Genomic DNA, 22,208 nt, shown 5'->3' with positions numbered 1-22,208 from the left:
AGAGGAAGTAACTCACCCAAGGTCCTGGTGTTAGTGAGTGGTCTAACCCCAACCCCAACCTGAGTAGCCTGATGACTGAGCCTGGGCTCCCATATTCGTGGTTGGTATCATCAGCTGCTCTCAGTGTCATGGTCTCGGTCAAGTTAGGTGAGATCGCCTGGATGATATGTGAGTAGCTGGCAAAGTTATCAGCTACCCATTAATAGCCACTACTTCCTGAATCTTTTATTTAAAATGTGTGTTTTTTTATAAACTAGCCTTTAAAAAGTCAAACATTGAGTAACTCTGCTAAAAGCACTGTCTTAGAGGGATACATGCAAGGCTAAGATGGCCTGTTATCCAAGGAGATGTATCTAAGGAATGGCCTCCCATTGTCAATAACTGTTGCATAGCGTTGGGTACCACTTTCCATTCCATGTGCATCAAGTATCCCTGGGAGCAGGACTGCTGGGCTTCACTGCATCTTTCAGACACTCCCACTAGCATGGGGCATGTGGCTCATGTTTTCTGGGGACCAAGGAGTGCCTTTTGCTCTTTGAAAGTTAGGGCAGTGTAGTACATAAGTACAGCCAGGCTTTCCTGGGGCTTTCCGCTGAGGACCACATTCCAGAACAGGCTTATTTGGACCATTAATCATTCAGGGTTGATAAACATAAATTCATGACTCGAATAAAGCTGATAGTGTAAGTCAATCGCAGGCAAATAACTGAAAACTTACAAATTTTGTCACTAGGCTGTTAGAGACATTCTTATAAAGATGGTATGTAAGACCTAAAACTCTAATCTTATTTTAAGATGTACCCACACATATCTAGAAGTAAGCTAGACTGTGGAATCTCAGAGGGAATGTGGGGGGAGGGTGGGTGGGCGGGAAGTGTCAACCAAAGAACTTGTATGCATACACTAGTATGCATAACCCATGGACACAGACAATAGGGTGGTGAAGACCTGGGGTGGGGATTGGGAGCAGGCTAGATAAGGGTCAATGGGGGGAAAAAGGGGACATATGTAATACTTTCAACGATAAAAATTTAATTAAAAAAAAGATATATCTGTACAGGTCTAAAAGTAAGTTAGAGTCAAGTACTTTAAGCCTAGACCTCTAAACTTGCAACTATTCATACTCTGAGTCTTTAAGATGGAACCAGAGCTGGAAATATCCGTATCTCTTTAAATAAGTGTAAATCCACCCCAATCTAATAGGAAAACAGGGAGGCAAATGGCAGTACTCAGCAATAACACCTAAACACCAGAAACATGGTTCCCAAGGATCAACATTGCTGAACTCATGTGGGTTTTAGGGTACCGAACCCCCCTATTGTCCCAAGTATTAGCTGAAGAAAAATCTTCCAAAACCTCCTTTGACTGCAGCTTATCATGAAGAGGTGCTCTTTTGTACCCGAGGAAGCCAGGACCTCATGGCTTTGTTTCTTGGTCACCCAATGCAGATGAAGCACAGTGTAACATGACAAGGCAAGCTGCATGTGGTGACAGATGTATTCCTGTGGCCTGGCTCTGCAATGGAGAGCGAGAGTGCCCCGATGGGACCGATGAGCAGTGTGGTAAGCACCTTCCTCTATTGCAGCGGTTCTCAACCTGTGGGTTGCGACCCATTTGGTGGTCGAACGACCCTTTCACAGGGGTCGCCTAAGACCATCCTGCATATCAGATATTTACATTACGATTCATGACAGTAGCAACATTACAGTTATGAAGTAGCAACAAAAATAATTTTATGGTTGGGTCACAACATGAGGAACTGTATTTAAAGGGCCAGAAGGTTGAGAACCACTGCTCTATTGGGTCATGTACCGTCCATGTCTGGCCCTTACTACTACATACCTGGCCAACAATGACGCTGTCAGTTCTCATAGTTTTGCCCTCTTAGTGGGTATTTGTAAACATTAGGTATTCTGGGTTGTTGCAGGCTTTCAGTGGGTAAAGCCAGGGATGTCTCTTTAAGTGCTGAGACCACTGTTATCAAAATAAATAGAAGGCTAGCTGGGATGGAAAATCCAGCAAAAATCTGGTTCCTTACCTTAAATTCAGGCTTACACAACTGTGGCAGTTACTCAAACTGGAAACCCTTGCCAATCCTAGTGTACACAATTACTTTTAAAAATTATTTTTACATTCAGGGTACATTTATTTGAAGCTGGGGACAGTGAAACAAGGCAGGGCCTAGGAGAGAAGTCGCTACAGGGGAGAGCCTAGGTGGGGCTGCTTGGTTCTCTAAAAATGTTATTGGGAAGAGACCGTAGGCGGGGCTGCCTTAACTCACTGGGAAGTCAGAGAAAAGGGATTCTTGGGAACAAGTTCAGGGGGTTAGCCTGGGATGAGCTGCTACTGCCCATTGCTCCCCTGGTTGCAAGTCTCATGGGGACCCTTAGCATTTAGGAGATGCATGGCTGTGGTGGAAGAACAGTGTGGGTATGTTCCTAGGAGGGAGAGCGTTCACAATTACTTTTATATATGATAAACTAGTTCAACTTTTATGTGCTTAGAAATTTTATACAACTAAAAAACAACTTTGCAAAATAAATACAAAGAAAGCTACAACATCATGGAAGTCCAATTAACCACGTGGTAAATGGCTTGCTGAAATAAGGCCCAAAAACGTCTGTGCTGAAAGTGCTCAGAGCCCCAGAAGGGACACATGCGCACCTGTGTACAAGGAGGGCCTCCTAACAAATGCCTCACAACCTGTGCAGTGAACATGGAGGGAGAAAATTCCTCCTTAAAGGAGCAAACCTCCCCCCAAAGTACTTGGTGAGGGTTACATTCCTTTGCTATTCCCCAAGCACACATTTCTGGTAGTTACTTACTGTAATAATTTAACACAAAACCTTTGATATCAAAATGAGTAATATTACAGGTTAAAATAAAAGTTATACTTATAGAAACGCTCTGTGCTATGCCCCCCATACACTTCACCCAGTTCCCCAAGTTTTTATTTATATTTGTATATATATTTTAGAGGCCCGGTGCACGACATTCATGCACTGGGGGGGGGGGGGGGGGTGTACCTCAGCCCATCCTGCACCCTCTTGCAGTCTGGGACCCCTTGGGGGATGTCTGACTGCCAGTTTAGGTCTGTTCCCCATGGGGACATCCTCCAAGGGGTCCTTAGCGCTGCAGTGGAGGCGGGAGAGGCTCCTACCACCACTGCTGCACTCGCTAGCTTTTGGCTGAGTAGCGCTCCCCCTGTGGGTGCACTGACCACCAGGGGCCAGCTCCTGAGTTGAGCATCTGTCCCCTGGTGGTCAGTGCATGTCATAGTGACTGGTTGTTCCGCCGTTTGGTCGATTTACATATTAGCCTTCTATTATATAGGATATATATATTAGCTTCTGCCAGTAGGCATACTTAGGTGGAAATGTTTAAGGGTCTAATTAAATAAAAAACAAACAGTTCACATGATGTCTTAGATTTTAATATAATCTCAAATGTCAAAGGAGTTCAAAGAAGTCAACCTATAAAAGCTGACCACTAGCCACCTGTGATGATTTACATTTATTTAAATAAATAAAATAAAATTCAGTTCTTTTGTCATCCTAGCCATATTTTAAGTGCTCAATAGCCACATGTGACTAATGGCCATCATTCTGGACAGCACAGATATAAAAGGCTTCCATTGTCACAGAAAGTTATACTGGACATCAGTGTTCTGAAAGAATGATGGGAGGAATGCTTTATTAACCAGCTAGGGGACAGTTCCCTGGTAAGGTAAGGGCTCAGTGACATCATCAAGGGTCACATGACTATGGCAGGAAAGTTTGGGGTTGACTCCAGTGACAAACCAGGAATTGATTTTTCCAGCTGATGGAAATAGTTAAGATGAAGCACAGATTTAGTGTCCTGACAAACACCTCTTCTCTCCTGCCTCTTCTTAAACACCTCCTCGGGCCCACAGAGGAAATATGCCGTGGACATCCCGGAGCTTGGCAGTGTGATGATGGGAAGTGCATATCTCTCAGCTGGCTTTGTGACGGTGTTGGGGACTGCTTAGATGGCTCTGATGAGGTTGACTGTGGTAGGTACAACTAGGTCTTATCTTTAGTCATATTCTTTGTTTATTCACATCATTGATTGATATCCATAGTATTGGGTGGAACAAGCAAGTCACTAAATAGCCTTACACTATATGTGCTAAACCCAGATGTTAATTTGTCTCTAGTGTTACAGGTGACTTTTTACCCACTTCTTCATTTTTCAAAATCACCTAAAATAAAAAATTATTAGACTTATTGTTTTTTTGTCTAACTTCTTTGGGGTGAAACTTCAATATACAAAGCTGTGGCCAAATCTCCAAAGATTAACATCCATTTTGACTCTTGGTTTTCTATAAACAAAGCCCATGAGCAAAGCATAAATCCCTAAATAAACAAGGCCGCAGTGCAGCAGTGCTGTCTCACAGAGCCAACTCCTGCCTTTAGAGAGATTGACAGCATGTCCAGACCAAAAAGTCCGGTGTCCAGGAAGCTCTGAGTGCCGTGATGCTTGGGAACTCTGTGATGGCCCCGAGGACTGTGCAGTTGGGTCTGACAAAGCACACTGCCCCCGGGACCATTGCCTGGCCGGGCAGTGGCAGTGCAAGAACAAGGTGTGTGTCATGGAGACCCAGACATGTGATGGCATCAACGACTGTGGTGACTCTTCGGACGAGGACATCTGCGGTGAGCCTTGCCCTCCCACTTTTGCTTAAAGGGAAGGTTGTTCCAGGGTGGCTGCTTTCTGTAAGTTGTGTTTTAATTCCTGTGACCGAGACTAAAATCCCATATCTAAAAACAGGATGTTTCCTAGCAATAACCTAGATGTAGTTGCCCATAGAAACACACTAGTAGAGCCGTACTTGAACAGTAACTGCAATGGGCACTCAAAGCATTGCCTATGTTTCCATGATTCAATTATGGCCAATTCCCAGAGCCCCTAACAGGTGCCTCACATCCTGTGGAGCAAATTATGGAAGGGAAGAACCCTCTTTAAAGGGGAAAACCCCCAAAGCACTTGGTGAGGGCCATGGTCCTTTTCATAGACCACATGCACAATGTGGTGGAGCCTCCAACTTCTCGAGAAACCTCAATCCCATTCCATCTTTTCTTTCTAGAGCTAAATCTGCAATATTAAATATATTCAGATTCTAAAATTTCTATTATAAAGTATGAACCTGGTTTCTTAAGAGAATATATCTTTTAGGGCTAGTGTTGACTGGCTTTAATTCCGTTTTAATTAGGAGTGTTTACTACTAGTTCAGTTCAGTTTTAATACTATTTTAATCTGATGCCCAGAGGTCTTAACGTCTTTGTTATTGAGTCTTAAGCCCCAATTCCCTGGAAACTTTGCTTAAAAAAGAAAACTTTCTTTTCTACCTAGACTTGCTTTGGGTTTGTAGGCATGTTGCCATCTTACCCAGTGTAAGAGTTCTCTATTTCTACTCCCCCACAATTATCAGTGAACAAGAATGCCTATCTTCCTTCACAGCTTCCTGCCCAGAAGGCATGGTTGGCTGTGATAAAGGGAAATGCATCCTGGAATCCCTGGTGTGTGATGGGGAAGCAGACTGTGCTGACGGAACTGATGAGCCCACTACATGTGGTAAGAAACCAATTGCTTGGCTTTATAAGAGAGAGGAGAGACTGAGATGAAAGGATCAATGCCTTAGTCATCATCGGGGGTCCACTCTCTGAGAGAATGCTGGGGCTGAAACTCCGACACAAGCAATTACCCTTCAGCGATGGATCCCTTACGTTTTACAAGTTCTCCTCCTTGGCTGTGGTCTCCTGAGTGCTACCTGAGTTACTCTCATGTTTCTCTCTCATTGATGACTTTGCTATTGAGAAGCAAGTCATTTGTTCAAGACAAAATGGCCAATTCTCTAAGGATTTAACAAAGAAAAGACTGGGGAAGGCCGTTTCCAGGGGAGGAGGCTACTGAGCACACAGCTCCGGTCGTTAAACTCGTGCTTCTCACTGCAAAAATCACTGCTGCTTTGAGTTGGGCAGAGAGAGAGTGGGCATCTGCCTCCAGGTCACTTTGTCATTTTTCTCATATTCTCCACCCCTCTCCCCAAATCTTGTCTCAGACCTGGACGATGAAACCTCTTTAGTACTGTTAGAGGCTACAAATGAAGCTTTTTACTAAAGGAATAAAGATACTAAGAACATAAACAATGGGACAAATACAGGCTTCTGGTCCTATGTAGACATTCACTGGGGTTAGTCCATTTTTATATCATTCCTAAGGTAAGGGCTTCCAGTTGCCCACAAAGCCTAGAGGAAATAGAGAAGAGGCTGCTGGCCCCTCTGTGGGTGGACGATATACCAACACTTGAAACTGTCCAGCCCATCTGCCTAGAAAGAAACTCTTTGCCCTGATTCCTAACTTTCCCTTTTCTACAGCCTTGCCCCACTGCCTCCGCATTCCTGGGGAAGAGGTCAATGAGAAAAGTTATCCTTAACCAGTCTCCAGTCCTCATACAAGTAGAGGGTCATGACACATGCAGTTTATAAAATGTTTGCTCTTTACCGCGTTCAGCTGTACTGATCACTGTCCTGTCTCCACCAGGTAAAAGCTGCTCCCTGGCCAACGGGGGCTGCGAGGGACAGTGCAGCGATGCCAGCTGGGGTGCCCGCTGTTCCTGTGGAACCGGATGGCAGCTGCAGCCGGATGGTCAGGGCTGTGGAGGTCAGATTCATTCAGCTCATCTTTTTAAAAGAAGTTTTTATTGTTTAAAATATACATAACATAAAATTTATCATTTTAATCATTTTTAAGTGTACAATTCAGTGGTATCAAGTACACTCACAGGGTTGTGTAACCATTCCCAATATCCATTTCCAGAACTTTTCATCATCCCCAATAGAAACTGTACCCATCAAACAATCACTCCTCAAGCTCCCTTTCCAATCCCCTGATAACCTCACTGGACTTTCTGTCTCTATGAATTTGCTTATATTCTAGCACGACATATAAGTGGAATCATACAATATTTTTCCTATTGTGTCTGGCTTATTTCACACAGCATGTCTTTATAGTTCATCCATAATGTAGTATGTATCAGATTTTTTTTTAAGGCCAAATACTCCCTTGTTTGTTTTTATCTACTCATCTGTTCATTGACTCTTGGGTTGTTTCCACCTTTTGGCTGCTGTGGATAATGCTGCTATGAACATTGGTATACAGGTATCTGTTTGAGTCCCTGCTTTCAAATCTCCTTAGTTATACCAGAAATGGAACTGCAGGATTATATGGTAAATTCTGGATTTAATTTCACTTTTGGAGGGACTATCAAATTGTTTTCCACAGTGATTGTACTGTTTGACATTCTCACCAGCAATGCACAAGGGTTTCATTTTCTCTATTCTTGCCAATGCTCGTCATCATCCTCTTTTTGTGGGAATTGTTGACTAATAGAAAAATGTTGAATTTAGTATTTTTCTTTCATGGGACTTAAGGATTTTTGCCATAGAATAGATAATACCTGTCACTCATGGCCATGCCTAAGGTCTATGGCATGGGCAGCAGGACAGAGTCTGAAGTGGGAGCCCATTTGTGTTTATCCTTTCTTGTTCCTCCTAGCTGACCTTCTCTAAGTTACCTAGTCCTTCAAGTCTCATTTTCCCCCTTTGTAAAATGGGATTATGATGCCAGAATGACTAAAATAAATGTCATGTATCTTCACAATTCACTAGTAATCTGAAAAAGTTATGGCTGTTACTTTGCAGCTCTTGCCCATAAAAATATAGGACAATATTTTAGGCTAAAATGTGATGAGGAGGGTCGAAGAGTTATTGTTTTGATGTTTTGTCCAAAAGGGTAGATCAGCCCTGCCACCCTGAACCAGGTCAATGACCCCTGTTCAATAGCTCCCTCTCTCTTCATGGATTCCACCTGCAGTCCTATCCACTTAGGCAGAAAAGATGTAAGAGGAAAGGCCCTGGTTTATTAGACAGCATCAGAGTTATATTCAACAATTACTTGTATATGAAGAATTCATCAAGAATTGCAATGAGCCTATTCTAAATAAGACAACTAAATTTATTAATCTTCCATTAGACGTATGAAGTCTGTATCTGGTCATGACCTTGGAGGGGTCTGGGTTTTGCACACACGCCCAGACTACTGCAGCCTCCTTCTTGGGTTACGGTTCATTGTAGTGATTGGTTAGCCACTGAGCTTGACTTGTAGTCATATATTGATCATTCTTCCTCGGGCTAGGAAGGCATTATTCTACTTTAGGACCCTGTGGTTTTGGAGAAATAATTTTCCCTGGAAATGCACTCAAGGGACCATATTCCTTCCTGCTTAAAAAAAAAAAAAATCTGCCGAAACCGGTTTGGCTCAGTGGATGGAGCGTCGGCCTGCGGACTGAAGGGTCCCGGGTTCGATTCCGGTCAAGGGCATGTGCCTGGGTTGCGGGCACATCCCCGGTGGGGGATGTGCAGGAGGCAGCTGATCGATGTTCCTCTTTCATCGATGTTTCTGGCTCTCTGTTCCTCTCCCTTCCTCTCTGTGAAAAATCAATAAAATATATTTAAAAAAAAAAAAATCTCTCCTAGTCCTATGACTCATACTCTAAAAGGGTCCTGCCATCTGGCTTTGAGGAAATAGTTGTACCTAATTTAAATTCTGCCAGTTATACCTGTGAGGCATAAGCCTTTTCCATCATTTTGGATGAAATGTCCCATGGCACAGTAGGTCCCAACACTTGTCATTCTGAATTAAGTTCTGGCTGGCCTGACAAGTGACACATCTCCAGCCAAGAATGTTGCTAGGGTAACATAGATCTGTATTCTGTACAGACCAAACATCTAGCTCCCTATATTGATGTTTCTGCTGAATTATATTCATATACATGTGAATTCTATAGAGACAGGGACTGTCTATTCCAGCACCTGGCACAGTGACCTCCACATAATACATGTGCAATGAGCATCTGAAAAGTGGCCCAAACGAACAAAAATACTCAAGTGGTTTCATAGGCATTCTCTAACTTTTAGCTCTCTGTCATTAGATATAGATGAGTGCTCTATGGCATACAGTCCTTGTGACCAGCTGTGTCATAATACACCAGGCTCTTACTCCTGTGGGTGTACTCAAGGTTACCAGCTCTACAATGGCACCCGCTGTCAGGTTATAGGTGAGTTCCAATACCCAAAGCAAAGCCTAGTTCCTTCTCTATTCTCAGCAGTAATTATAAATAAAAGGGATATAGTCAGTTCACTTTAAGGTCTAGTGTCAGAGATGACTTCATTCTTTCTATAAAAAGCTGCTATTATAACATTCCTTGGCCAATTTGAGTGTCAGTTGCTATTAGGTGTCTTTAAAATGACTTACTCTATCAGCTATACAGCTAGGTGCTCCAGAAACCTAGTCAATGTAATCTTACTTTGGCCTGTGCTTCTTTAACGATGGGACACTTAATTACTTTGGCTGATATGTACAAAGATTAGAGAGGACTTCAGTCTAGATAAGGAGAATGGCTGAATCTGATTTATTATATTTATTTATTTTTTTAGAGAGAGATCGATTTGTTGTTCCATTTATTTATGCATTCATTGGTTGCTTTGCCCTGACCTGGGATCGAACCCAGCAAGCTTGGCATGTCAGAATGATACTCGAACTGAGCTACCCCACCAGGGCTGAGTCTAAAATCAAATAAGGCAGAAAAGTTCCAAAGATTAGTTTTAATGTGCCAGAGTTCAGAGGAGGAGTTGAGACGTATGATGGTCAACTAGATCTCCTTTGGATATACCTTAGTCCAGACTTCAGGGATAAGTAGATGTTGGCATGGGAAATAGGACAGCATCTTCAGTTAAAGAGAATGGTGTGAAAGAAAGGTGCAAAGTAATGTGTCATTACTTCTCTTCTACTTCTATTGCAGATGGAGCTGTGAGAATTCTCATAGCAGCAGATCGAGAGCTTGGTGTCCTGGATCAAAGAACAGGCATCTATGAGACTCTGATACCTATAAAATCGAGACCTACTTCTGTTGCATATGATCTTGAGAGAAACATGTACTTTTGGGTAGATGAATTCTTAAATATGTTTGTCCTTGGAAAACCAAAGTCTGTTTCTCTCTATCCAGGTATATTTCTTGATGTTAAGAACCTGAACTTCTTAGTGCTACTTAAACAAAGTATAAGAAGCATATGCATCCTATCCAGATACCTTCCCCTGTAATTCACTTACCATGAGTCATGATAGTACATAAAATCCCAATTTGGTATAAGACTCTGTAGTGTGTATGCTCTAAAGGAGCTTTGTATAATTAGACTAAGTTCTGGGACATGGGCGCAGGCCAAGGTTAGTCATAGCTCCCTCTCTAGGTATGTGACCTTGAGTAAGTTGTTAACCCCTTTGAGCCACCCTCCATTAGATGAGGGTAATAGTACATGTTTCACTGTGTAAGCATGGGGAATAAACTAGAGCAGGGGTTCTCAACCTTCTGGCCCTTTAAATACAGTTCCTCATGTTGTGACCCAACCATAAAATTATTTTTGTTGCTACTTCATAACTGTAATGTTGCTACAGTTATGAATCGTAATGTAAATATCTGATATGCAGGATGGTCTTAGGCGACCCCTGTGAAAGGGTCGTTCGACCGCCAAAGGGGTTGCAACCCACAGGTTGAGAACCGCTGAACTAGAGGATGCATGTGAAAAAGAGGTAGAGTTCATGACAATTCACCTGAGACTTCTGATGTAAAAATGGCTCCAAATTGAAATCACATTCTCTTGGATTCCTTGGTTATACTTTTGCTAAGGTCTTTCTCTTTCCCTGCTACCAAGTATTGGAAACACCCTTCAGTCACTTCCTGTATCCTATTTGCCTCATTGTACAGCTTGAAATTAGAAGCTGTAGAAAAGTTATGTCCAAGTCTCTTTTTTAAAGCTAAGATGGGTAGCCCTAGCTGGTTTGGCTCAGTGGATAGAGTGTCGGCCTGTGGACTCAAGGATCCCGGGTTTGATTCCGGTCAAGGGCACATGCCCCAATTGGGGGCTCGGTCTCAGTGGGGGGCATGCAGGAGGCAGCCAATCAATGAGTCTCTCTCATCATTGATGTTTCTAACTCTCTCTCTCCCTCTCCCTTCTTCTCTAAAATCAATAAAAATATATTTTTTAAAAAAGCTAAGATGGGTATAGAAGAATATAGGAACGTAATACTGTCTTCTGTGTCCCCAGAACTCAAAACAGTGAACAGTGTCTCTTTGGACTGGTTCACGGGACAGTTATATTGGGCTAGCAGCTTTGCAAGGGTCATCTGTGCTGGTTTAAGTGATGGCAGAGGCTACGTCAGAATCCTGGAAAAGGATCTTGTGCCAGAGCAGCTAATCGTGTTTCCTGTAAAGAAGTAAGTAGTGTTTCTTTGGGAATATATCCAAAATCATTGCTTACCTTAGATATTTAAGTTGATAAGAGAACATTTCAACTTTATTTGTTTCATGATGACAGGAAGAGAATTTAATCTCTATTTATTTTTTTAAATATGTTTATTTTTAGAGAGAGAGGAAGGGAGATAGATAGAGAGATAGAAACATCTATGAGAGAGAAACATCATGGATCAGCTGCCTCCCGCACTCCCCTCTGCCCACCTCAACAGGGTCATGTGCCCTGACCAGGAATTGAACTGGTGACCTCTTAGTTCGTGGGTTGACACTCAACTGTTGAGCCACATTGGCCAGGCCACTTCAACCTTTTCAATCTAGGTTTCATTTTCTCCAAAAAATGAATCGATTTTGAAGTCTAAATTGAATATATGCAGCCAAACTTTTCAAAGTCTAAGAGCAGAAATCTCTAGCATTCTTAGCAGTGCAATCATATGAGATATGTATGACAGAGCTGAGGGAGCCTGGCTGTTAAGAATAATGTATGTGCAACTGAGGGGGTTCTCTAACACCTGTGCTTCTGCTTTTCTCAGGTACCTGTACTGGGTAAATCGAGGTCAGAAAGGCATGGGGACTATTGACACTGCAGGGATGGATGGCTCTGATAGGAAGGTGCTTGCGGTTGTAAACATGGAGGACCCTATAGGACTGACACTTGACCATGTGACTGGCAGGCTTTACTGGATCAGTGCATATAAAGAGGTATCGTGGAGAGGTCAGGAGGAAGAGGTAAACCCTTTTAGTTGGGACTTGGGATGACTATGGGTAAGTACAAAATTCTCTTAAGTCTCGTATCAACTCAGTGAAGCATCTTCTGGCCATGAAAACTGAGAAAAACAAGTTACAATTGACCAATATCTGGACTGTATCAGCATGGGTTGGGTGATTTAGTGGGACTTTCTTCAACACTCTATAGTCAAACTTAGCACTGGAATCTCCTGGTAGTATAGGTCATGTTCTATGTTGTACCTAGGATACAAAACCTTTAAAGATGGCAAACCACTTCTTAAAAGCATATAGTTACTTAGGTACTTCAGTGCCTTGTACTCATATTTCTAGTTCTTAATATTGCAGTTCACGTTATTTCATTTTTTGGAAGCATCAAACTAAAAGACTTGGTGGCTAAAGCATAGGCTTGGGATTCATGTTTTTAAGCCTATTACTTCTGGCTGTGATTTTGCCTACTTGTGGTGTCTCATTAATCTCTCTGAAAAGAGATAGAATCCCTACTTCAGAAGGCAGTTGGAGAATATAGTGAAAGGATCTGGTACAATGTGTGGATGCGGACAATAAGTTATGGTAGCTTCTTGTACAACATAAATTTGCACAAGAAGCAGTTCAATACACTGGCTTTGACATTCGCCTCCATGAATCTAAGATGAGTTCATCCCTATCATGATATCATGTGAAGATGTTTAATTAGTGTCCAAGAAACTGAGGTGCACTAACATTGTCAGCACCTGTTGCTCATGCTTCCATGCTCTCATGAGACACTCTAATCCTTCAGTCCATAGAGACGGTGAACGTGGATGGCAGTGGCAGGCACACCTTTCCTCAGATCTTCTTGGAAGATGAAGAACCAGTAGGACTAGCTGTATTTGAGAACTCTTTCATCTGGACAAATAAAATACAGCTGTTTCATACTTCACCCCACACCCCAAAGGAGAGAGTGGTGCTGCTAAATGCTTCCGTCTCTGCTCTCTCAGTCCTCCACAAATCCCAACAGCCTAAGAGTAAGTCCAAGGCTTGCTTCTGAAATGCTTAAGAGACAGAATGCATACTAAACAGCAAGCAGAAGTTACCTAAATTACTATTGTGGCTGGTGTTGGAACTTGCCATTTTGAGGCAGGGGAAATGTTCTGGGAATGATTCCAGACTTATACAGGACTTCTCAGTAAGATGAACTGAATAAAAATGTCTACTGGGAAACTCATTCCAAGCATGTACCTTGTACTTGTCCAGCACAGTGACAGATATTTAATGTCTGAAACACACAAAACAGGGTAGTAAGCTATTCACAGAAGGGCTAGAATAGCTTATTCACTGACAATGTCAACTGATAACAGAAAATTTAACCAAATTTATAGAAGGAAGCAAATATTGATTGACTTTGAGTTAAAAACTTTTGTTAATCTGAAATTCTATGTCATATTCTACTCAGATAATGCTTCTTTATTGGGTCCAAGAAACTAGCCAAAGTAGACATCCTAGATCGCTATTTACTTCTAAACAAGTCTTCCTATAAGCAAGTTAGACAGTCATTTTGTCTTAACTCTAAGGGAAAAGATGCTGTTTGTTGAAGTTTTATTGGCCTGAGCTTAATATAGGTAGGAATTGTCATTATCTGAGAGATAGGAGACCATGGGAGTTCAGAGGTCGGCATACCTAACCTAGACAGTAACAAGTATTTTGGTATTCCTATCATTGTTAAAATGACTTAACCCCCCTTGAGTATTAATTTTTGAACTAGTATAGATTAATAAATCTGAGATTGTATCTAATCAATTTCTATTTTAAAATAGGCAGATACCAGGCATGTGCACCAGGTTCTTGTAGCCACTTGTGTCTCCTGTCCCCCGTCCATCCCAAGGGGTATAAGTGTGTTTGTCCAGAGGGAATGTCTCTTTTACCTTCTGGTTCTTGTAGTGGTAAGTATCCTGGGTGAAATGGGCTTGGCTCAAGGAGACATGTTCTATGATAGTCCTGGAAATAATATAGCTTCCATTTTTGTATCAATCACATTTATACTGACAACCTACTTTGATAATGTTTTGTTATCAAAAGACCTTGATTAGGTGGGGTTTTTTCTTTGTGCTAAGATATACATAACATAACATTTACCATTTTAACCATTTTAAGTATATAGTTTAGTGGTACCAAGTATATTCTCATTTTTGTGCAACCATTACTGCCATTCATTTCCAGAATTTGTCATCTTCCCAAACTGAAATTCTATACCCACTAATTAATAACTCCCATTTATCTCCCCCCTAACCCCTGGCAACCATCATTTTACTTTCTGTTTCTGAATTTTATTACACTAGGTACTTCATATGGGTGGAATCATATAGTGTTTTTCCTTTTGTGACTGGCTTATTTCACTTAGCATAATGTTTTCAAGGTTCATCTACATTGTAACATGAATTTTCTTTCTTTTTAAGACAATAATATTCCATTTTGTTCATTCATTTATCCATTAATGGGTTTTATTAGTTTTCATACAGAAAAATAAATAGCTTATACCATTCAGTTTTGCATGCAAAGCAACAACTAAGTTGGTATAAGAAATAAATCCTCTATAGTCTTTTTAAAAAATATATATTTTATTGATTTTTTTACAGAGAGGAAGGGAGAGGGATAGAGAGGCAGAAACATCGATGAGAGATGAGAGAGAAACATTGATTCAGCTGCCTCTTGCACGCCCCCGACTGGGGATGTGCCAGCAACCCAGGTACATGCCCTTGACGGGAATCGAACCTGGGGCCCTTCAGTCCGCAGGCCGATGCTCTATCCACTGAGCCAAACTGGTTAGGCCTCCTCTATAGTTTTATGACTATTATGTGCTCTGACTTAAGTTTGTTAAATAGTGTCTACTTCAATATAGTCCTTCATGCTGCTATTTCCACTTTAAATATTAAAGGCTACATAATCAATGAACATCTCTATCCAAAATACTTGACTTTTTTCTATAAGACATTGAGATTTTAAGAATAAATAACATAAATGTGTTCATGTCCTAATTACCTTTAAGTAACACAATGCATAGGTAGCCATGGGATGAAATCCTGGTGTAATAAGCTGTTGTGTCAAACTCAAGACTTCAGCTTAAGTTGTATTTTGAATATTCTATGTACAGTTCAATACCCAATTAACTTTCCTTTACCTGGGCAATAGAGTTTGCAATTCTCTGTGCTGAGACTTGGGTGCTATCAGCAAGGATTTGATGACATCACTGGATCAAATGGAGCAGCACTCCTGCCCTAATCCTCATGCTTCTGAGTTCACCTTTCAGCAGAAATTCGGAGTCAGTGCCTTGGGAAAGCTGAGAAATACTTTCTTTTGCCCAAATGACTCCTTCTCTAAGGAAGATAGGGCAGTCATGTTGTATGTGTGCTTTAGCAGTGAACTTTATTAAGGTCCCTTTCTAGGAATGCCTCAGCTTGAGAGAGGGGCATTGCTCAAGATGGGAGCGTGGGGCTTATCTGACATAGGGGTGAGCAGTGAATCTCTCCTTTCCCCTGGTAGACTTAAAACTAGTGTTTTCTTCTGGCAAACGGCTCTACTTGTTGAAAGTTGGTTTTATGGGAACTGCGATAGAGAGAACCCTAGTTCAAGAGCATCCTAGGAACATCTATCTACTGGATATTGACTGGAAAAGAAACCTCATCTACTGGACAAGTGCCCAGGGACATCTGTTCTGCTCAACTGGCTATTCAGGAAAAAAGCAGGAGATTTGGACAGAGCGTGCAGGTCAGTTGGGAGGGCTGTTTGGGATTTGTCCTTTTTTTTTGGGGGGGGGGGCTCTAAAATTACTAAGAACAAAAACAAAAAACCCCCTACCTGATTCTGATCTGAATCAACCTTAATGCCAAAGAGTGATTTTTAACTAATTAGAATATTGTGTTTCTGATTTACTCTTCTTCTTATAAGAGGAGTGCAGACTGGTAAAAGGCTACCACGATTTGGGAAGTCCTAGGGTCAGTAATAAGGTTTAAAATTTTTTTTGCTGGCCTTAAGTCTGAGTAGGATAGAAATGAACCTTAAATACTTCAATTTTGCATTACAGATTTTCTTCCACTAATTTAGAAGTGATTTGCAATGCAGATTTCAGAGAGAACTAGCAAGATATTTTCTTAATATGGTAATATATACTTTCTCTCCCCACCCACACTCCTAAATGCCACTCCCCGACTTTAGCTCCCTGTTCTTGGCCTAAATGTAAACATCTATTTTATAAAGGAAAACTGAGACTTGAACTCTTGGGTGAATCATTTGATCTCTGAATGTGTGTGCTTTTTGTATTCTTATTTTGTTTTTTCTTTTTCTTTTTCTTTTTTCTCTTTGTACTCTTAAGTACCAAGGATATTCTTTAGTGAAAGAAGTGCCGTATAGAACTGCATGTTACTGTAGAGCAGTAGACTCTACCCAGAATCCTGTGGGCAGCACAGTGCTAGCACTTAGGAGTTCTAGTACCTGACTCAGAGAACTTTCAGGAGAAACTGAAATGGACAGTGGTCGGTGACACTGATGGCTATTTGGAAATTCCTGATCATGAATTACTTCTTACTTCATTTAAATGCTAATTTCCCTCAGCTGACTAGTCTTTGCTAACTGGTTTCTGTGTTGCAATTATTATATCAAGGAATTGTAAGAGGTTAACAATTTCATTTGAGCTTCCTCTAGTGTTGAATATTCAGTCCCTGTGGTAGGCAGATGTGAAATTATATAATACATATACTAGAGGCCTGGTGCATGAAATTCATGTGTAGGTGGGGTCCCTAGGCCTGGTTGGCAATCAGGCCAATCAGGGCCAGGCCAATCAGGGCCTGCTGGCTTGGGGGAGGGGAGGAGGGAGGGGCCACGGGAGGTTTGCTGGCCAGGGGGAGGGACTGTGGGAGGTTGGCTGGCTGGGGGAGATTGGCTGTGGGAGTGCACTGACCACCAGGGGGCAGCTCCTGTATTGAGTGCACATCATAGTGACCAGTTGTTCCGGTCGTTCTGGTCATTCTGGTCGCTTAGGCTTTTATATATATAGATGTCTTTGCCCCGAGTTTCTGGAACAGAGTTCCTTAGACCTTTTAATTCCTTGAGTGATAGGAGCATCTGACACAGAGCTCCCAAATCCCTTGGAATTTGCTGGGCAATTCTTGGTGGCTCCTGGATGAGGGTTGGTCATCACAAAGAACAAGCCAAGATTAGAAGCTTGGAACTTTCAGCCCCACTCCTCATTATCAGGAGAGGGAGCAGGGCTAGAAATAGAGTTAATAATCAGTCACACAAATGTAATGAAGACTCCATAAAAATCCCCAAAGTATGGGGTTCAAAGAGTTTCTGAACTTAGAGCACCTTTATGTGCTGTGAGGGTGGCACACCCCAGCGCCCTGGGGACAGATGTTCCTGAGCTTGGCCTCTGGACGTTCCCATATATCCCTTCATGTAGCTGTTCATGTGTATCCTTTATATAATAAACCAGCAAATGTAAGTGTTTTTCTGGGTTCTCTGAGCCACTGTATCAAATTATTGAATCCCAGAGGGGTTTGTGGGAACCCTGATTTACAGCCAGACAGTCAGAGTATAGGTGACAACCTGAGACTTATGAGTGGCCTCTGAAATGGGAGAAGTCTTGTGGGACTGAGTCTTCACCTGTGGGATCTGATGCTACTCCAGAGAGATGCTGTCAAAACTGAATTGAATTGTGGGACACCCAGCTGGTGTTACAGAATCACATGGTGTGGGGGAATAATCCCACATGTGTGGTGCCAGAAGAATTGTGGGAGAGTAAGAGACACACAGTGGGTGAACAGCTTGACAAAGCCAGGCAGGCCTTTTATAGGTGGTAATCAGCTCAACCCCTGCTATCTAGGCCTGCTTACAGATCTCAGGGCCCCCTTACAACTCACAGAACATCAGCTTTCAGCGTCTCCTTACGTCAAAGTGTACTGACATCCATGTCGTGTTAATCTTGTCCTCTTATGGAACATTGAGGCTGGAAAACACTGGTGAAATTCCTAATAAAAAATGGGAGGGCTTCAAAATTCTGTTTTAAACAAGGGTGGATGTCTTTAAGACCCGTGTAGACTTGCTCAAAGAACATTCTGTGACTGACACTGGATTTTCAACCTTGAACCTGAGTGGGACCAAGGTTAAATCTAATTCCAGAGAGAGGACATGTTCTCTGCAGATGGCAGAGCCCAACAAAGAAGAGAAAAGCTGCACCGAGTGTGGCCTGTCTGTTCTTATTAATGTGTCAATCTTAAGTCAAGTCTTTCCTGGGCAAGAGTGACTTGAGGAATATGGGGAGAATTCAGAAGCACAATTCTAGGCAAACGTGAGGGACAATAAAGGGATGCTTTCATGTTAACACTCTGGAAGCAGGAAGAACTTACAGCACCTTATGGCCTGTGAGCACTGGCTTCTCTATTGCCCATGCCCCGCTACCATGCCTTGCCTATTTGTCAACTTCCTGGTAGTTAACATTTGAATTCTTAATAAACACCCAGGGTGCGCTGGGATATATTTAACAACGAGCTCTCTAGGGAGAAAAGGTGTGTGTGTATATAGACCTACATATGTTTATAATAAAGCTTACCATTAAAAAGAATATGCAATACAACTTACAAACAATGAGATATAGGACATTCTTTATTTTAACTTTTATATAGCCAACTAATTTTCATAGATTGCTTTCTTATTCGGAATTCTTGGATCTTAGCCAATCTCTGGTTACAGTTCAATCAAAATTTAACAAAATCCAACTATGAAAAAAGAATTTAACAAAATCCAACTAAAAGCTTGACTTCTGATGCATTATTGAGTGACTGTAGTCTGGATGTGAATGTTGTTGTTGCTTGACACTTGTTTCCAAAAATGAGATGAAAGTGAAGCAATGGAGACTAGTTGGAGTTAGTTCATCAATGGACAAGTGACTTATATGCAGAACTGGATAACAGTTTTCAGATACTAGAAAAATATATTTCCTTATTTTTTGTGGTATGTAAAAATGTAATAACACATATAAATTTAATCTTAAATATTAACATTCTTTTCTGTCATTTTAAGTCTAGACCAGGAGTTGTTAACCTCTTTCTGTGAAAGGCCAGATAGTAAACATTTCAGGCCTGTAGGGCACTCCACCATTGTGTCGCCAAAGCAGCCATAGACAGTGTGTATGTGAATAGCCATGGCCACATTCCACTGACAATAAGCTGATTCAGACAATAAGGGCCATTGTTTGCCAGTGTCTGGTTTAGAAAACAAAACCCAAATCAAACTCCAGTGTGTAGGCTTTGCCAGTTTCTGTGGTATAAAAACTCCCACAATGCCAGATTTTACTACGTATGTGACATCACTAAACCTGGAGTTGGGAGGGGATGTGCAGTAGCAGACCTTTCTGTAGTATTTCCACCATACAGATGCAATAGGTGCCAATAACTAAGAGCATAGGTAATCTGTAAGAAAATAATTAAGCGATGGCTTACATATTTTAGTTTTGTTTCTGCTGGAGGCTAAGTCCAGCATGTCATAATAAATTTGAGAAGTCCTCAAAAGGTTGAATAGACTCTTTCAGCAGAGCTGAAAGTCTGCATGTTATTACCTGCTGTGGAACAGCTGAAGGCAATTCCCCTAACCTGATGATCCATTATTGTTTACCGGACCTTACCTTTGATATGTATATCTGCTTTGCTAAAGGGCAAAATATGTGAATAAAAAGCCGTGGGTCCAGACATTCAGAGAGCTTAGTCACTAGAGGTAAGCCTTCCCCAGCTCCCTCAAAATGCCTTTCAAATTTATATTCCTTGTCTAGTATTATTCATTTATACAGAGCCCTTCTCCAGATTCCTGAACCCTACCTGTGGAAAGACCCTGGCATGTTTCAAATATGATTTAATTTACTTTTTAATAGTGGCTGTATTGAACAACAAGCTTACAGAATTCAAGAATTTATCAACTTGTTTTTATGAGTTTGTGCAAGCTAGTCCCAGAACACTGTTCTAAAGATAATGGACATTATTCTAAGTTTTTCACATGTCTTAACTCTAATCCTCCTAACAGCTTTATGAGAGAAGCACTGTTTGCTATCATACATTTGTGGAAACTGAGGCACAAAAATTAACTGATGCCTTATTTTGGAACAGTGTTTCAAACAAGACAGTCTAACTTGCTAGCCTAATACTGAACTTAACTTTTATGCTATCCTGTATCCCACAGTGGTGATATCTAGCTTAGACTCTACTGTACAGCCAGCTATATTGGTTAGGGTAGGAGTTGGGGAGTGCTTTGTAGATTAGTGCTTAACTCTGTTAGTCACACCTAAAAAGCAACACTTCATAACTTTTATAAACTTGGCCCTTATCTGATCTGTGCCTTCTAGTTGTAGATTTCCTCGCTCTTCATCCTTTGTACTGATGACCTTCTATACTATTGTCATGGTGTCACATTAGCTCAATTTCTGCTTTTCTATAGCAATTTCAGTCCTAGTCACTTGTCATGTAATTTATTGCTTTTCATAATTAACCTTTGAAGAAGAAGGATTGTGAATGTGAAGTTGCAGCCCTGCACTCAAATGCAAGCCTTATCACTTAGATATCTAACTTATAAAATGCAATGAGCATCTTACTGTGCTAGATGGTTGTAGGATTAAATGAGCTCAGATGACAGACATGGTGCTGGAACCAGAGTAGGCACGATGGGAAGTAATCATGCAAACAAGGTGTGAGACTTGTTAGAGAATGGTCTTTGCAGCTTCCAATGATCTCCCTTCTATCCTTGACCCAAAACTTAAGAAAGGGCATTTGAGTGCCCTTTTTAATTAGATTTATTTTCCTCCTTATAGTCTGCTCAGCAAATGTGGACATATCAACTGGGAACTTGTTCTGGCTGCCCTGTGACAGAAGTATTATTCAGAAGACTAGAATTACTGGCCCAGACACACAGACTCTCTACAGAACGAGCAGCATTATACTTCATCTTCTTCTCGATTGGCCAAGGAGGGTGCTCTACTGGGTAGAAAGTGGAAAATACTTGCAAAGTATGACTCTTGATGGCAAAAACAGACAGGAAGTCTGGAGAGGCACCTGGACGGCGGACACTCAAATGACCTTAGACCTCGGCTCATCCAGCATCCTCTGGACCACCAAAGAACAAGGTAAGCACCACACAACCAGTGCAGTTGGAAGAAGCTGGAGGGGATGGGTGAGATCTTGCTTTTAGTAGGATTATTCCAGTTATTCTTAGAACTAGGTAAGCAATAAGCTCAAATTCTGATTGTCATAGTCAAAGGTTGGATACGAGTCACTTACATCAAACTCAGCTCTCATCTATAAGTCCAGACTTAGGATTTAAAAAAGAAAACTCCATAAATAACATGCTTAATAGCTTTTTGCAGTTTTCAAAATTTGTTTCTATCTCTATAAGAAGAAGTAATGGAACCAAACTTCCATTGCAAATGAAATACAGGTGCTTCAGTTATAACTTGGTAACAGGTACAAGTTACACCGTGTAGCCAAATGTAATAGTCTTCCCACTGAAAAGCCATCGGCGAGGCCTAGCAGCTGCGTGCTGATGACCCGTGGTTTAGTGCACACATGGAAGATGATAAAGTCCCATCTGATGTACCCACATGGCAGACCTACGCTGCTCTCTCTCCTGGAACTTTAAATACTTTTTGGACCATCTTTAACTATGAACCAACAAAGCTTAATAGGAAGAATCTGTGCTTATTTTCAATTTGGGGTCACTGAACCTCAATCAAATCATGCCCCACAGGTTATTTGTGCTATATCAGCTTGTAAGAACTCGACTCTTCCCTAGGGTTGCAAAGTCTAAGTCTCCTAAAAAATAGAACATATACTTTGAACAAGACCTGGAGCGACGGCATTATTGCTGCCCATGAGCCCTACCTGGTGACGATGAATGGAGCAGCGCTTATGCTCTGGAATAGGAAGACGCTGAAGCCCTTCTCCATGTCCAAAGAGCCACACGTAAAGAAAATAATCATCTTGGCAGAGAACCAGGAGGTTCCAGGTGAGTCTTCCTCTGTGAGGTTATTCTATGAGATCCACTTTACCTGGCTCTTCTCAGAGTGTGTGCTTTTTAAAAATAT

General features: G+C 41.6%; 1 protein-coding gene across 1 annotated transcript in view; it reads left to right on the top strand.

Annotated features, from left to right (window-relative positions):
- Window positions 1-1,501: 1,501 nt before the first annotated feature.
- Window positions 1,502-22,208, top strand: part of LOC139005852 (low-density lipoprotein receptor-related protein 2-like) — a 42,200-nt gene continuing 21,493 nt past the window's right edge. The window contains exons 1-14 of the mRNA XM_070408062.1: window positions 1,502-1,562; window positions 3,914-4,033; window positions 4,437-4,676; window positions 5,482-5,595; window positions 6,565-6,684; window positions 9,014-9,139; window positions 9,884-10,087; window positions 11,184-11,352; window positions 11,920-12,088; window positions 12,894-13,119; window positions 13,909-14,034; window positions 15,632-15,856; window positions 20,940-21,251; window positions 21,917-22,129. Coding sequence (XP_070264163.1) covers window positions 4,613-4,676; window positions 5,482-5,595; window positions 6,565-6,684; window positions 9,014-9,139; window positions 9,884-10,087; window positions 11,184-11,352; window positions 11,920-12,088; window positions 12,894-13,119; window positions 13,909-14,034; window positions 15,632-15,856; window positions 20,940-21,251; window positions 21,917-22,129 — 2,068 coding nt within the window. The 5' untranslated portion in view covers window positions 1,502-1,562; window positions 3,914-4,033; window positions 4,437-4,612. The remainder of the gene's footprint in view (window positions 1,563-3,913; window positions 4,034-4,436; window positions 4,677-5,481; window positions 5,596-6,564; window positions 6,685-9,013; window positions 9,140-9,883; window positions 10,088-11,183; window positions 11,353-11,919; window positions 12,089-12,893; window positions 13,120-13,908; window positions 14,035-15,631; window positions 15,857-20,939; window positions 21,252-21,916; window positions 22,130-22,208) is intronic.

This window comes from Myotis yumanensis, unplaced genomic scaffold (genome assembly GCF_028538775.1).
Source record: "Myotis yumanensis isolate MYYU_CA2020_CCGP unplaced genomic scaffold, mMyoYum1.0.hap1 SCAF_3, whole genome shotgun sequence".
Lineage (NCBI taxonomy): Eukaryota > Metazoa > Chordata > Mammalia > Chiroptera > Vespertilionidae > Myotis > Myotis yumanensis.
The sequence above is the reverse complement of the archived record's forward strand: the minus strand, read 5'-3'. Positions and strand labels throughout refer to the sequence as shown.